Source organism: Phacochoerus africanus, chromosome 2 (assembly GCF_016906955.1).
Source record: "Phacochoerus africanus isolate WHEZ1 chromosome 2, ROS_Pafr_v1, whole genome shotgun sequence".
Lineage (NCBI taxonomy): Eukaryota > Metazoa > Chordata > Mammalia > Artiodactyla > Suidae > Phacochoerus > Phacochoerus africanus.
The window spans coordinates 32,544,624-32,560,749 of NC_062545.1; the positions used below are offsets into that span (position 1 = coordinate 32,544,624).

At 42.1% G+C, this 16,126-nt stretch overlaps 2 protein-coding genes across 15 annotated transcripts in view; one reads left to right on the forward strand and one right to left on the reverse strand.

The window, feature by feature from the left end:
- The window catches only part of EPB41L2 (erythrocyte membrane protein band 4.1 like 2), a 211,899-nt gene extending 210,560 nt beyond the window's left edge, over positions 1–1,339 (forward strand). For all 14 annotated transcript variants that reach the window (XM_047758693.1, XM_047758677.1, XM_047758746.1 and 11 more), the window contains one exon: positions 100–1,339. Coding sequence is in view for 1 of the 14 variants with exons in the window: in XM_047758797.1 (XP_047614753.1) it covers positions 100–114 (15 nt within the window). In the remaining 13 variants the exon portion in view is untranslated. The remainder of the gene's footprint in view (positions 1–99) is intronic.
- A 7,502-nt stretch (positions 1,340–8,841) lies between these two features.
- The window catches only part of SMLR1 (small leucine rich protein 1), a 69,932-nt gene continuing 62,647 nt past the window's right edge, over positions 8,842–16,126 (reverse strand). The window contains exons 2-4 of the mRNA XM_047769128.1: positions 15,783–15,863; positions 14,820–15,069; positions 8,842–9,097 (exon numbers count right to left, since the gene is read on the reverse strand). Of these exons, the coding sequence (XP_047625084.1) occupies positions 9,012–9,097; positions 14,820–15,069; positions 15,783–15,863 (417 nt within the window). The 3' untranslated portion in view covers positions 8,842–9,011. The remainder of the gene's footprint in view (positions 9,098–14,819; positions 15,070–15,782; positions 15,864–16,126) is intronic.

Sequence of the window (16,126 nt, forward strand, 5' to 3'; positions counted from 1 at the left end):
GTTGATGACTTGATTTGGAATTTGATGAATCTTAACGTTTCTCCTCCAAGCCTCTGTCCTAAGCTTTCTCTTTTTTGTCTTTTTTTTTTGTCCTCTTAGATATCCGCTTTTTAGACCACAACATTCAACTTTGTGAACCAGAAGAATTTTGACCATTCCAAGTCTTAATGCCACCACTGCTCCAGCAAATTTATACGACTGTTAACAATGGCCAGAAGCCTGAAGAATTAAAATGCCAACACCAAACCTTACCTTAACAGCTCTGGTCTATACCATTCCCACGCATTTTAATATATTGTTTTGTTTTATAACCACTCCTAAATATTCTTGATTCTTTCTTTTTTTTTTCTGATAGTTTTGTTTTTGTTTTCTGTTTACTTTGTGTACAACTACCTGCTTTTTACAACTCATTTTGATCAAATGATAGTGAACAAAGCCAGCCCAAGCTGGTAAGGTGCTGTTCGCTTGAACAGGTGCTGTTGTGCGGAAAGGAAACTCTGTGACTAATTTAGATAGTAGCTTTCCTTCTTTCCAAATTCTTCCCACGGAGTTCTTACAAGTAAATATTTACAGAGTTTTCAGATTGCCGTAAATATACTGTATGAGAAAATATTAATGCAGATTTAAAAGCATTTCTTACATCAAGAAAATTTTCTAGTGTTGGAGAATTTCGTTGGGGATATTTTTGATACTGAACCCTTTTGACTTTCCAGTCCTGTGACTTTTTGCTTTTAGCGGAAAGTCCGGGAGTCTCCAGACTGGAGAATTACGCAGAAGTTCACTGACCACGCACTGTGCTAGAGACCCTGTCGCACCACAGTGCCGATGCTTCTCAGACACAGGCTCTTCAGCAGCACTCCAGCCACCGGAGGGGGAGAAAAACATCTCTTCCCTCTCGCTAAAACATTCAGGCAGCTTAAAACCTTAGTGCTTTCTTTCTTAACATGTCCAAATTTCAATACTTTCCATTATTTGAACCCTTGTGTAGAGCACTTGCTTTGTATTAAACCTCCTGTCTCCATGTGAAACTGACCTTTTTTGTTACTGAGCAGGTGTATCGCTTTCAGGTAGTGTGATGATTCATGCAGGGGTGAGGAGGCCAGGAGAGGAGGAAGGCTATGGCGGTGTTTGTGACGGTTGTAAGAAAACTGTGCCGTTTAAAGCTGACACCAGATAACCTGCTAGGGACTTATTAACTGTATTGAACATTCTTTCCCTTGCTTTGCCCCTGTGTATAGTTAGAATGCCAAGATTAGCTATCTAGCAGCTTCAAGTTGTATTAAATGATATTTTGCTTTCTGTAATACTGTTATAAAATAAAGTTTGTTTATTCTCTAAACTTGTCAGCTCCCTTTTTATGAAGGTTTGCAAAAATAAACCCGGGTCACACCGTCATATTTGGCGGAATGTAGCGTTTTGAGATCTGTTATTCAGATCTTTTCTAATTTGCTGCTGCCGCCAGCCTCACCATTTTCAGATGACTAAAACATTGTTGAATGTTTGCAGATCTGCTGTTTAGAGTGCCAATTCCTTCTGCCTGGTGGCATAATCCACCCCAGCTTTTACAGAGTCTCCGCAGGATATTTTTGTTTGTTTTCTTCGTGTATTTTTTGTTTTGTTTCGGGAAATATTTTAGCTGTACCATCTGAAAGCTCCTCCTCTGCTTCAGTTTTGCATACCATCTGCAGTCTACTGGGCCTTAATGTGTTGGGCAGAGCAGGCTCTGCTGAGACTGCATCCGTGTCTAATTGGGATGGTTCACTGATACACATCAGATGAAGTGCTGAATTTTCTTTTAAACATTAAAAGCACTGTACAGCAAATGACCAATAGGGTATGTTCCATTTAAAATCTTCTGTAGGGAGTTCCCGTCGTGGCGCAGTGGTTAACGAATCCGACTGGGAGCCACGAGGTTGCGGGTTTGATCCCTGGCCTTGCTCAGTGGGTTAAGGATCCTGCATTGCTGTGAGCTGTGGTGTAGGTTGCAGACGCGGCTTGGATCCCGCGTTGCTGTGGCTCTGGCGTAGGCCAGTGGCTACATCTCCAATTAGACCCCTAGCCTGGGAATCTCCATATGCCGTGGGAGCAGCCCTAGAAAAGGCAAAAATCCAAAACAAACAAAAAAAATCTTCTGTAGGAGTTCCTATCATGGCTTAGTGGAATCAAATCTGATAGCATCCATGAGGACACAGGTTTGACCCTTGGCCTCGCTCAGTGGGTTGAGGCTCTGGCATTGCCATGAGCTGTGTGCTATAGGTTGAAGAGGAGGCTCAGATCTGATGTGGCTGTGGCTGTGGTGTAGGCCTGAAGCTATAACTTCAATTTGACTCCTAGCCTGGGAACCTCCATATGCTACAGGTGTGGCCATAAAAAGCAAAAAAATAAAACAATGTTCTGTAGACTGTCTTTCCCTAGTTATTCAAAATGAGTGTGTTCAGTGTAATTTAAATAACTGTCATTGGGATCTGTTCCCACTAAATGACCTCTCACCTTGTGAAAGGTCTTTTTCATTATTTTTAGAATTATTATAAAAACAATTCCTGGGAGTTCCCGTCGTGGCACAGCAGTTAAGGAACCTGACTGGCATCCATGAGGACGCAGGTTCAATCCCTGGCCTTGCTCAGTGAATTAAGGATCTGGCATTGCCGTGGGCTGTGGTAGAGGTCGCAGATGTGGCTTGGATCCCATGTTGCTGTGGCCCTGGTGTAGGACGGTGGCTACAGCTCCAATTGGACACCTAGCCTGGGAACCTCCATATGTGGCAGGTGCGGCCCTAAAAAAGATAGAAAAAAAATAAAAATAAAAAATAAAAACAATTCCTCTCTGGGGAATCCTTCAGCAAGTCAAGCCTTAGAAACATTATGGAACCAAATGTAATTCTGTTAATTTATTTTTCATCAGAAAGCATGTATGTATAAACATCTGTATTTAAAGCAGAGATTGGAGTTCGCTACGGTGCTGTAAGTTAAGAATTCGACTGCAGTGGCTCTGGTTGCTACAGAGGTGTGGGTTTGATCCCCAGCCCAGTACAGTGGGTTAAAAGATCTGGCATTGCTGCAGCTGCGGTGTAAGTCACAGGCCAGGCTTGGATTCAATCCCTGGCCCCGGGAATTTCCATATGCCTCGTGTGTGGCCATTAGAAACAAAAACAAAACAAAACAAAAAAATAAACATTGACCTTGCCAGTGTTTATTGAGAACCATATCTTTCCATATTTCTGATGATAGGAAGTATGTCTGTGGCATAACTGTAGCATAACTACTGCCGAGCATGGAGTTCATTAAAGTTTTCCTTTATTTATGGATAAAATTATATAATGTCTGAGAATTTAATGATGGAAGAGGAAAAGCAGTGTTCAGCCAGCGCTCAGTTTTACCAGCTGAGATGGACAGAGTTTGGGGTCCCAGAGATGTCTGAAGTGGCTGGGGGGTGCTTGGTACCCAAAGAGCAGCTGGGAACAGTGCTGATCATGCCACCTGTGACTGGCAGCAGGACTTTCTATTTTAGTATTTTGTATTTCTTGCAAAATAATTCTCAGAATGTTATCTCATTCTGTGAACTGAGCTTACAAAACCCTAAATGATAAGGTAGTAGGTCAACAAGTTTCACTAGGTGAGACATCCAGGTGCTAATTGTTTAAGAGCAAAGTAATTTGGGGGTGAAAAGTAATAATTTTAATTGCATAGGGGTTTTATAAGTATTTCACATAAGCTTTCCAGCAATCCTGTGTGAGACACAGGAAACAGAGCAATACATTTCCTATAGGCCATAGCATGATTAAAAAATGAGATTGTTTAAAAAAAGTATACGGTTGGTGGATCTGGGGCATTTCACTGCTGAGTAACTCCCGTTTTTCTTGATGATGTGCAGAGGCCACAGTTCATGGAGTAATTATCACCAGGATTCCGGCAATGAAGCAAACTGTAGCATAACTACTGCCGAGCATGGAGTTCATTAAAGTTTTCCTTTATTTATGGATAAAATTATATAATGTCTGAGAATTTAACAGGAGGATAGGGAGGAGAGAGTTGTGCTTTAGGTGAAACAAGATTGGCCATGAGTTGATAATTGCTGCAGTGGCAAATGGGGGTTCATTATATCATTCTGTTAAAATATTCTATTGATAAAAGCCTATAGGTAAGCAATGAGATTCTGCCAGATAGCACAGGGAACTATATCTAATCACTTGTGATGGAACATGATAGAGGATAATGTGAAAAAGGTATATAAATGTATAACTGGGTCGCTTTGCTGTACAGCAGAAACTGACAGAATGTTGTGAATCAACTATAATAATTTAAAAAATAAAGGAAACAACTGGGAAAAGTCACAAAGCCCCTGTTAGTTTAAGAAAAAAAAAAAGTTGTGTGTATTGTGAGAGAATACGTTGCTCTTGTGTTGTTTGGTGCTTTGGTCAGTTTCCAGCAGAGTCTTACACACTTGCTAACCCTTACGTTTAGAAAATAGGACATGCAGGAGTTTTTGTCGTGGCTCAGTGGTTAACAAATCTGACTAGGAATGATGAGGTTGCGGGTTTGATCCCTGGCCTTGTTCAGTGGGTTAAGGAGCTGGTGTTGCTGTGAGCTGTGGTGTGGGTCGCAGATGTGGTTCAGATCCTGCGTTGCTGTGGCTGTGGTGTAGGCCGGTGGCTACAGCTCCGATTAGAGCCCTAGCCTGGAAACCTCCATATGCCGTGGGTGCAGCCCTAGAAAAGACAAAAAAAAAAAAAGAAAAAAGAAAAAAAAAAGAAATAGGACATGCAAATGTCACTGCTGAGACAATGAAATACACTTGACTATTTTTACAGACGTTTACGTAGACTTGCATGTTTCCTTGTGTGCACCTGTTCACATATTTGCTGGAATCTGGCCACAGTGGAGCACTGGCCCAGGAAGAGAACATGGTCAACTGAGGTGTCAAACTCCTGATCCTAGGCCACAGGGTCAAAAACACTGGTCCTATGTATAGTCATGATGCCAAATTAGGTTTATAGTAGCTTGAAGTCATATAAAGTATTTGCTTCCAAAGCACTGGTTTCAGAATCCTACAGATGGGCATTTGAATCCACTTCTCAGGGTAATTGAACCATGTAACTTTAATGAAGGTACTTATACATGTGCAAAGTGAGCATAATCATACATCTCAATAGAAGGATATTTTCATGGTTAGATGAATTAAAAATGTATAAAGTGTCTTGTGGAGCTCCTGGCACAGTAATACCCTCCAAAAAAACAAAAAAAACAAAACAAAAAAAACCCAAAGTAATCACTGTAGGTACTCACAGCACTGTATGCGGGTTAATCCACCAAAAGCAAATTATGGAAGAAACTGCCAGCCTGCTGTGTGCTCTTGTGAGGGCTTTGCCTAATTGAACTCGGAGCCACTGAGAGCTAGGATACCTGGGAGGCTGTAGGGAAGGTTTCGGCTTTGAAGTGGACTTGGCTTTCCTGTGAGCCCTGCGATGTCAGGAACGCTTATGGTCTGCTCATCCTCTGCTGTATGGCAACTAAGATGGCCTTTCTGGAGACTCCGGCTCCATCTTCCTAACTATAGACTCCCCAGTGGACTTCAAGGAGCTAGGCTTTCCCCCAGTATCTGCATGAGGATATGCATTTTTCTTATAAAAACATGATTCCTGGTTTTCATTAAATTCTCAAAAGTGGAGTTCCCGTTGTGGCTCAGTGGAAACAAGCCTGACTACTATCCATGAGGACTCGGGTTCGATCCCTGGCCTTGCTAAGTGGGTTAAGGATCCAGCGTTGCCTTGAGCTGTGGGTGTAGGCCACAGACGCAGCTCAGATAACACATTGCTGTGGCTGTGGCGTGGACCGGCAGCTGTAGCTCCCATTTGACCCCTAGCCTGGGAACCTCCATAGGTGGTGGGTGCGGCCCTTAAAAAGCAAAAAAAATTAAAGAAGCCCTTTGAGGTTTTGTTTTTGTTTTTGTTTTCATTATTACCTAAGTAAAGGTTAAGAACCTCTGCCCTTAAGAATCTAGTTTTTGGAATATGGATTTGAAATTTTTTTTAATGGAAAGAATTTCAATCTGGTGGTAATTATAAATAAATAGTTTTGAATACATATTTCCTGTTGATGTTCTATTTGTCACTCATTTGCCAAGGAGAATGCCTTTGCGTAAATTCTGATAAACTCCAAGGCCTCTTCTGATTAGCACACTAATTATAAAGTCAGAAAGCAAGACTCTTGAGCATTTGTTGGAAAATTCGAACGTTTTATAAATAAGTCAGAAAATTTATTTCCATAATGTGTTTAATCATTATGAACTCTAATTTCTGAGATACAATTTTGCTGAAGAACTTAAGATTTCAAGGAAAGCTGCTGTGGGTATATGAAAATGTTTATCTGTTCTTGATTTTTCCAGTTGCTACTAAATTATATCTAGAAAATACCGGAGGCTGTTAACCTCGTTCAATTACTTATAAATGAGTTGTTCTTAAAGGGCTGCAAATAATACTTTAGGGAACATGATGTGTGCCCGTCCATGGCCCATTTTCTGTTTTGTCAACATGTAAAAGCTCAGAATATGAGGAAGTGGTCATGGACTGGTGGTGTCTCGGTGCCACATTCTAAATTACCCATGCAGTTAACCAGAGACAGAAAGACAATATTGACTAACAGCTGAGACAGAAAGATAATATGGACTAACAGCTTTGGGTTAGTGCTGTAAAAAAAATTTTTTTTTCATTGAATAAGTGGCTATGTAACAGAACTTAGAGCACCCATTGATGTGGGGTTTTTTTGAAGGTCTCAAGTCAGGGAAGCAGAATTGGGAGTTCTCACAGATACTAGAATATTAGAAATTGGGTTAGGAACTTTTGAGGTGAGGCCACTTAGGGTTGTAGGAACGTTTTTGGCCCCTGATGAAAGGCTTTGGAGCATTGTATTTGGAACAGAGTATTGGATAACGTAAGGAGACCACCAGCCTGGTTTAGGTGGCAGCAGAGATGAAGAGAAGCCAGGCAGCACATGCTGGAAGGAGATCTTACACCGACCCTGAACCTGTGGAGGGCAAAGGTACGATGGTGCAGGTGGTTGGTGGTTCTGTCTGAGGGACCCAGCAAATCCAGTAGTAGTGCCTTCAAGCAGACGGTAGTGAAACCCTTGGACGCAGTCTCTCCATGGGAAAATTATACATGTAAAAACCATTCATGATTCTATTCATGATTTCACTGGAAATTCCTTATACCCTCATCTTTTTTTAAAAAAAAATTATTATGGTTGATTTACAATGTTCTGTCAATTTTAGCTGTACAGCCAAGTGACCCAGTCGTGTGTGTATATATATATGTATGTATGTATATCTTATACCCTCATCTTATGCAAGAGCAGCAAAGGAATCGGGTCTTGCTTAAATGACTTGGTTATGCTTATCGCTGGAAACATGGGTGCTTAGGGCTCCTCTGTTACCATGGTAGCTGAGGTGCATTTTCCCTGGTAAGGCAGCGGTGGTGGAATGCCTCCACCAGAGTCCACAGTCAGGCTTCCAGAGTGCCTGTTTCCAGAAGAAGGTGGAACAAACGGTGGTGTCCAAACCACAGATTTGGCTGGCAGCTGGGAATACGATGCATCCTTTCGCACCTTCTTTCAAAGAAAGCGCTTTTACATAGGCTGATTTCCACCAGAGGATAAAAAGAGATCCCTCCCAGAACTTCGAGAATATTGTTATTTCTTCCATATGGCACGCACACTGTTATTCTAAATTACCTCGGTCTGGAAGCCCCAGCAGACATTTCCATTGTAATCAAATGCAATAAACCATGGAAATGAGTGTCTCCAGTTGAACAGTGAGTTTTATATTATGCAAGAAGTGAGAATGAAGGCTAAAAACTCACTGGATACATATAAAGAATTTTAGGGTCGGGGGGAGTGAACAGAAATTATCTGGTGTTGGATATTTGCATTCTTGCTTTGAGTCGTCTGTGGGATCTTTTGCAAGTTCGTATGACACGACAGAAGTCTGTGCATTTCTTACTGGAACTTATATTTTATAATCAGTCTAATAAATAGCCTGTTAGATTCATATGCCAACATTAGAATGTAACCAGACTTACACTTAGATGTAAGTATCTTTTGTTAAGTAGAAAACTGAAGAACACAGTAGTAATTACAAACTATTTGAACAACTACTTTGAATTAAATGTTTCTTGTCGGTTATCTATGCTGGCCCTTTGGAGTTCCCACCGAAAGAAGAAATCTGTTAGTGAAATGTTGACTTCTTTCTATAGTTAAAAACATCTCCCCGATGTTTCGGTTTTAGAGGCAAAGTCTTGAGTTATTATTCTCCCTGAGTTCCATGGATATTGTGTCCTTTTTCCACCAAATTGCCAGTATTTCCAAGTTGTGTCACACTGAAAGCTACTTTCACGGTGACCCATACCTAGTATCAGGAGACTGCTTGTTTTGTGGGGTCCCACAGTGACAGTGGACTTGTGACAGCAACTGGGAAAAGGCAAGAAGCAGTCCAAGAACCAGAAATAATGCCTGAAAAAGTGTCATTTAAGCATTGCTGAGCTGCAAGAGGAGGAAGTAGGAACTTAGCAGGAATCCATAGGCATTCATCCTTGGGTATTCATTTGATCTCTACCAGAGTTTCCTCCACCTCCAATAATGTGGGCTTCCACGGGATTATATAATAATGACACTTAAGAATTTTATTTTAAGAATTTTATTTTATTTGAAAATAATGCCCTTCAGAGCAGACATGGTCCTATAAAAATTAAAAAGTTACAACACGTCCAGTTCATAGAGAATATCCAACAAATCTTACTTTCTTGGGACTCTCTGAAGAACTGCTATTTAAGCTGAATCTCATAGCCTTCCTCTTGGATAATAGCTGCCACTTTCCAATATGGTTCAGAGCAAGCATCTTAGTATTCTTCCTGTTTTGCTGTGGTTCTGGTTTATTAACCTACTTTATTTGCTAAGCCAGTGACCGTGGCTCTCTGACAGTAGAAACGTACTGTGCTTTAGCCATTGATCAGTCCCCAACAGTCACGTCCATTTCTTTCTCTGGTTCAGGGAAGAGCCAGCCTCATGATTGTGTTGGCGATTGGGAGTCTGTGACAGTTCTTCATTAACTGAAAGGAAGAATGACAGTTAGTGCTCTGAGAGCAGCCGAGTGCCACAGGTCATTTACAAGTCCTAAGGGGTGGTTGGCCAGCACTTCTACCCTGGTGGCAAGTTACAGAAGCCATAGTCATCACAGCATGCCCAGTGCAAGGTCTCTCCTCCCCTCCTCACCACTGCCCCCCCGCCCCATCTAAATGCTTATTTCTAAAGAACAGTCCTAGTTAGAGGAGGCACATTGCCACTGTAACAAAAGTTGTTACATGCTAAGTATATTTTGTAATCAGTAGATTGTTGATTTCAAGTTAAGATGCCCTCATTGAATAAGCATTTATTATACATGTCTCTAATCCAAGGTCTGGGGATATGGAAATAAGGGTTTCTGTTCCTGCTCCTCCCCGCCAAAGATGAATTTGGGTGTTTGTAGTCTTCAGACAAGTCAAACTAGTCTCCTTTTTACCTTTTGGCATCATTTCCTGAAAAGTGAGTTTCAGCTTTTCACCATTTATACACTCGTCAACCCCTTAAAATATAACTTCAGATATAGCTACTATACTAAAATATTGACTTATCAATGATGTCCTAATTACTAAATCTGGTGGCACCAGTTCCCTTCCTCTGTAATATTTGATACAAGGCCCCTTTCCATGACCCCCACCCCCAATCATTCTCCTCCCTTTGGCCTTTGTTTTGCATCATCTTTCTGTGTATTCTTAGCTGTTCTGTAGCTTCACCTGTTACCTCTCTGTCAGTAGTAAATTTGATTCTTAGCTCTGAGATCCTGACAAGTATCCTTTGAGATCTTCTGGTTACATTAAAAAAAAAAAAGTACATCTCTCTTCCTGAATGCCACCAACATGCATAACTGAAACAATTTTTACTCTTAAAGTTTATTATCAGAAGTATTATTAATTAAATTATCCATGCCAGAGACCAGATTCCTTATAGTCTCATAGGAAATAATGCATATTTATAGAATTGAACCTGAAAATGTTCTTTTTTGCCCCCAAGTCAAATCCAACCAATTTATTCCTTGCCAGGCAATTTATATGCCATATACTCCAAGACACATGCACATTTCTTGACCTGGATACTTCTCTGCTTCCACATTGCCTGTCATCTCAGATGAGGGGGTACATATGCATTGGATGGTTAACAGGTCTTTGGTTACAGGAGCCTCAAAATTTAACAGCTAATGTTTGTTGATCACTTCTGTGCCAAACACCATGAAAAGCTCTTTGGGGAGTTCCGGTTGTGGTGCAGCGGGTAATGAATCTGACTAGTATCCAGGAGGATGCGGGTTAAATCCCTGGTCTTGCTCAGTGGGTTGGGGATCTGGCATTGCTGCGAGCTGTGGTGTAGGTAGCAGACACAGCTTGGATCCCGCATGCTGTGGCTGTGGCATAGGACAGCATCTGTAGCTCTGATTCCACCCCTAGCCCGGGAACTTACATATGCCGCAGGTGATGGTCCTTGGAAAAAAAAAAAAGAAAGAAAGAAAAGAAAAGCCCTTTGCATCCTCTCATTTAATTTTTGCAATGAAATTATGTTGTAGTCACCATTATTATTCTTACTTTACAGATGAGCAAATGGAGGCATAGAGAAGTCAAAATGAAGCAATTTGGAGTTCCCTTAGTGGCTCAAAGGTTAACGAGCCCAACTAGGAGCCATGAGGAGTTGGGTTTGATCCCTGGCCTTGCTCAGTGGGTTAAGGATCTGGCGTTGCCATGAGCTGTGGTGTAGGTCGCAGACATAGCTCGGATCCTGCGTTGCTGTGCCTGTGTCGTAGGCCGGCAGCTGTAGCTCCGGTTAGACCCAGCCTGGGAAACTTCATATGCCTCAAGTGCAGCCCTAAAAAAAAGACAAAAAAAAAAAAAAGAAGAAGAAGCAATTTGCACAAGATCATAGAAACTGATGGATTCAGGATTCCATCCAAGGCAGACTAATTCCAGAGCCCACATTCTCAGCCGCTCAGTTTCACTGCCTTTCCACATAGATTATCTTGTTCCAAGGTGTTACTTGAGATGGCCCAGGACATTTAAGTAATTTCTTCCCTTTTGTTCTTAATTACCAAAGGCTAACTGCATAACAGGGGCTTTGAATGAAAAGCCAGGATACAAGTGAAAATGTGTAACCTGCATATGATATTGAAATAAGAGAGCTGGAAAATGGAAAACTAGGAGAGAAAGACCAAGAGGAAACATCATTCGTCACTGAATTATCTATCCAGGAAATCAAATGTCTGTGCCAGGCAGAGTGCAAAGAGCGAGGCAACTAATTTATCCTCCTGAAACAGCTTGCAATTTGGTTATCATTTCATTTTCACGGCTCTATGAAGGAGGGTGCCGAGTGATCGGACAGGTAAGTTTAGGCAGGTGGCCGTGAAAATTTTAATTGCAGAGTATTCTGCAGGCAATGAAGTTTTCCTTGTTGGGCCACAGATGAAATGTAATCTCCTTGACTCAGAGCTATGTCTGTATGCCGAGGAATCGCCAGCATCAATAATAACCCCTGTTATAGAAAGAGACGAATCAAATCCTCTTAAAACTTTTGCAAAATCCTAGACTTGTTTAAATTCTCCCACAGCTGGCACTCAGGTTGGTGATAAGTTTATTTGCCTTGGTCAAAAGGATACCTGCTGAACATATGCTCTGTGTATAGTACTCCAGGAGTAGGGTTTTGGCTGAGAGGGATAGCTCTGGAGCCAGACAGCCAGAGTTCAAACCCCATGGCTACCAGCTTCTAGGTGAGTGACTTTGGGTTATTCCTTAATTATTAATTTCAAATCATTAATTTTGTTTTAAAATAAAGATAAATGATTTTATCTTTAATTTTAATAATGGCTACTAGGTAAAAATATGGTTTTTGGCTGTGGAAGTTCCCAGGGTGGGGATTGAACTTGCGCCACAGCAGTGACCCAAGATGCTACAGTGACAATGCCAGATCCTTAGCCCACTGCGCCACAGGAAATCCTACCGTGTATATTTTAATGATAGCTATTATTATAATGACACAAACACTGCCTTCTTAGAGTTTATGTCAGCAGGGGTCAGGACGACTAGTAGTTGTTCAGAAGAGGCACTGCTAAGAACCTTGCATGTATCTTCTTGCTTAATCCCCATACCAACCCTACAGATTTGTCCTGCCATTATTTCTAGTTTATAGAAACAATAAACTTCAAGGGGGGTGAATTAGTGTGACCATTGCTACAGATCTGGAATTTGGTTTCAATTTAAAGGCCCATTTGGTTTGACTTTGCAGTCTGAGATCTTCACAATTTCACTCTGCTAACCCTTAACTTACTCTGATTTTTCTAAATACTTATCTGTTACTGTTTTGATTACTGATGACAAAAACATACATAGGAGTTCTCATCATGGCTCAGTGGACTAGTATCCATGAGGACGCAGGTTCAATCCCTGACCTCACTCAGTGGGTTAAGGATCCAGCATTTCGGTGAGCTGTGGTGTCAGGTCGAAGACACAGCTCAGATGCCACGTTGCTGTGGCTGTGGTGTAGGCTGGTGGATACAGCTCCGATTAGACCCCTAGCCTGGGAACCTCCATATGCTGCTAGAAGCAGCCCTAGAAAAGGCAAAAAGACAAAAAAAAAAAAAAACCTTTCAAGCATTCCGTAAACACAATTTCTTTTCCATAGTGACTATTTTCAGCAGTGTTGGTTATTTCAGCAAGCAGTTCGTTCTTGATCAGCGTGATGGTATTTTGAGGGGCACCAAAAGTAGCAGTTTGGGAATCTCAGGACTTGGGGAGATGAGATAATCAAAACATCCTGAGGAGGAATGAAATGTCCCTGGCGGTGGATGATGAAGGGTTTGGCGGTGGGACGTTCGAGACACAGACGTCTCCGTCAAGAGCTACTCAAGGCAACTGACACAGATTGAAGAGGGCAGGATGTGAGAGAATTTTCTTTCTTCCTTGGCGAGAAAATTGATGCTCTCTACATTCTAATTAAATTTACATGCACCATTACCTCCTAAGGCTTGAAGTGTAGGGATTAATGTGGAATGATTACAATACCTCTGCATGCTTTCCATCACAGCTAAAAATGCCTCTCTTGCCTGACAGACTAGGACGTGTGAGGCACAAAGATGATTTTCTGTTTCAGGATGCAGGACTCTGGGGTTCTGTGAACATACCAGTTAATCCCTCAAGGCCCCCTTCTTTGCAGGAGCAAAATAGGAATGATTACACTCGCCATCATTCTGGTTGGAAGATTAATGACATGACATGTGACCATCTGTTTATAGTTTTAAGTGGGAGCTGCTAGATAGAGATTCAAATTGCTGATATTTTATTTGGGGCCAAGTGATCTCATTTGCCCTCACACTGGAGAAAAGATATTACTACTTGCCCTTAGGAAAACAGTTACAGGAAGAACTATAATTTTATTATTATTATTATTATTATTTTGGCTTTTTAGGGCCAAACCTGCAGGACATGGATATTCCGGCTAGGGGTCGAATCGGAGCTACAGCTGTCAGCCTATGCCACAGCCACAGCAATATCAGATCCGAGCTGCATCTGCAACCTACATCATAGCTCATAGTAATGCCAGATCCTTAACCCACTGAGCAAGGCCAGGGATGGAACCTACAACCTCATGGTTCCTAGTTGGATTCGTTTCCACTGCACCACTCCAGGAACTCCAGGAACTATAAAAGCTGCATGTTAATAGAGGGTTTTTTTTTTTTTTTTTTTTTAAAGAAGAAAGGAAAATATGGAACGAAAGGGATCAGATCCACATAAAATGAAAACATGCCTAGTCTAAGTTTGTGTGGCAAACGTAATCAGGAATGACTCCAAAAAAAGGATGCACAGATCCCAGCTGGGAGAGGTGGGAAATAGAAGCAAAGGATCATTTGAGGAGGGGTTTTCAAAGTTGCTCTTTTAGGACTTTAATACATCATCCAACTTAAGAACTATTACTGGGTTTGGTTGATGTTGCTAAAAGAGCTATTAACCTCATAGTCATCTAACATTTGCTGGTTATGTTATTAACACTTAGTCAATCAAGTCGCAGTGCAGTTTCATTCATTTCCATCACAGCAGAATAAACAGTCTCAATCCAAGACCCAGCTGCCCAATTGCTTTAAGCTTTCTGAGCTTTTTTGCCTTTCGTATGTTTGTGGGGAGGGTGGATTTTTTATTTTATTTTATTTTATTTATCTTATTTTATTTTATTTTTGCGTCTGAAGACTGCAGTTTCATGCAAAGTTCACACCAAGCCATAAAATATCTATTAGGGCTTGACATTTGCCAAACACTATGTGCTAGCACAACGTTCAGTATTTTTCCCTATTAGAAGTTCAGAGGATGAGAAGCAAGCCTGTGTGCACACACTCACAGGCACACACACATCTGTCAGGTGGAGAGGGCAGATGTGAAACCTGTTGTAATGTTTGTGAGTCTGTTGTCCCAAGGGACAGAGACAAGCCATCACGTGTCCAAATTGCTGATTTATGGTTCAGCTGTCTGTGAAGGGATGTTGTTAAGGGGTCCCCATGGCAGGTCTTTGAGCCTAGCCCCATCCACGCTGCTGGAAGGATCCAACCTTGTCATGTTCACCAACAAAGATACCCTGAGAAGCACCCATGTGTCTAAAAGATGTGTAGCTCCAAGCCTTCCAGAAAAACAGACAGTACATTGACTCGTTTCCAAATGTGTGCCGTGGGAAAGGACCTCTAACCCCTGCCCTGTGTGGCTTCTCACTCACCCTCCATCAGTTTGATCCTGAAATAGGCGATGAGAAGGAGGAGCAGCAAAGTCACAGGCAGGAAGACCCCCGCGAGCAGGAACCAGCCTGGGAGCTCCCTCAGGAACTCCCGCAGCACGGGGCTCATCGCCAATCCCACAGACACCCGGCTCCCGATGAGGGCAGCTCTGCTCAGAGTCCGCCCTTGTTTTCCTCTGGGGCCCTGGCCTTTGCTCTGCACGTCCCAGTGGAACTTTTTGTGGACTTTGCTCTATTTAAACAGCCCCATGAATTCTGAGAGGATTGCGCAGGTTACTCTGTAACTCAGCTGCAAAGTATAGAGGAATTGAAAGGCGATCCCCCCCAGGGCTACTCCAGAGATGAGGATTTATCTGGGGAGGTTGGGGGTGACACCAGGTGGTCATCCTGGTGACCCTGATTTCTTTGTATTCAGTGTATCTGATGTGAAAAGGACCTGCCTTCAAGCAAACGTGGTTGTTATACATATCCCACCCAAATAGTCCCAGCCGTAGCAAGAACTTTTCCTACATTTTCTAAATTTCAGAGAAAAAAATTACTTAAGAGCCATGTTAATGTATCTGTGTCTGGAAAAAAGTGAATTTTCCTTCCTGCACAATTGACACAACTAATATTGAGGAAGGAGAAACAACAGTCTTTCCATAGGTAAAGACATTGCCTAATATGTCCCGCTCTGAGTGCTTTTCTGAGAAGTACCCTAGTTTATTCAGTTATTCAACATATATTTAATTCTACTACAACCCAGCCTCTTGACTGGAAGCTGGGTGTACAACAGACTAAGCCATGGTACCTGCCTTCCGAGAGTGGAGGCAGCCACAGAACGAGAAGGGCCACAGGATAGAGCGAAAGAATGGAAGGTCACATGATCCCAGTTCCTTCTCCCAGGGACACATCAGGTTTTGCTTGTTACTTTAGTAGCTGGCACTTCCGCTGTCTCCTGCTTACGCCTTCCTGTGGCCCAGCATTAACAGTAGAGGGTGCCCCTGGAATGACAGTGATGTGGGCAGTGTGGTAAGGACCAAGTTTCTGGGAAAAGACGAAAAGGGCAATAGACCATGTTGATATGGGCTGGTGGACGGACTTGAGTTGCCATTGACTGCATTGGGGGAAAAAAAATGTGAAATACTGGTCTATTGAACTAAAACCAACTGAAATCATTTCTACATTGAAAGGTCTTCTGGAGAATTTAGGAAATCGGGAGAGGGGAATAGACAGTCCATTTCTTGGGTTCATTTTTCTTCTCATGTTCTTGCCCTGTCTCCCATTGCTACTTGGTGCCTGCCTTGCTG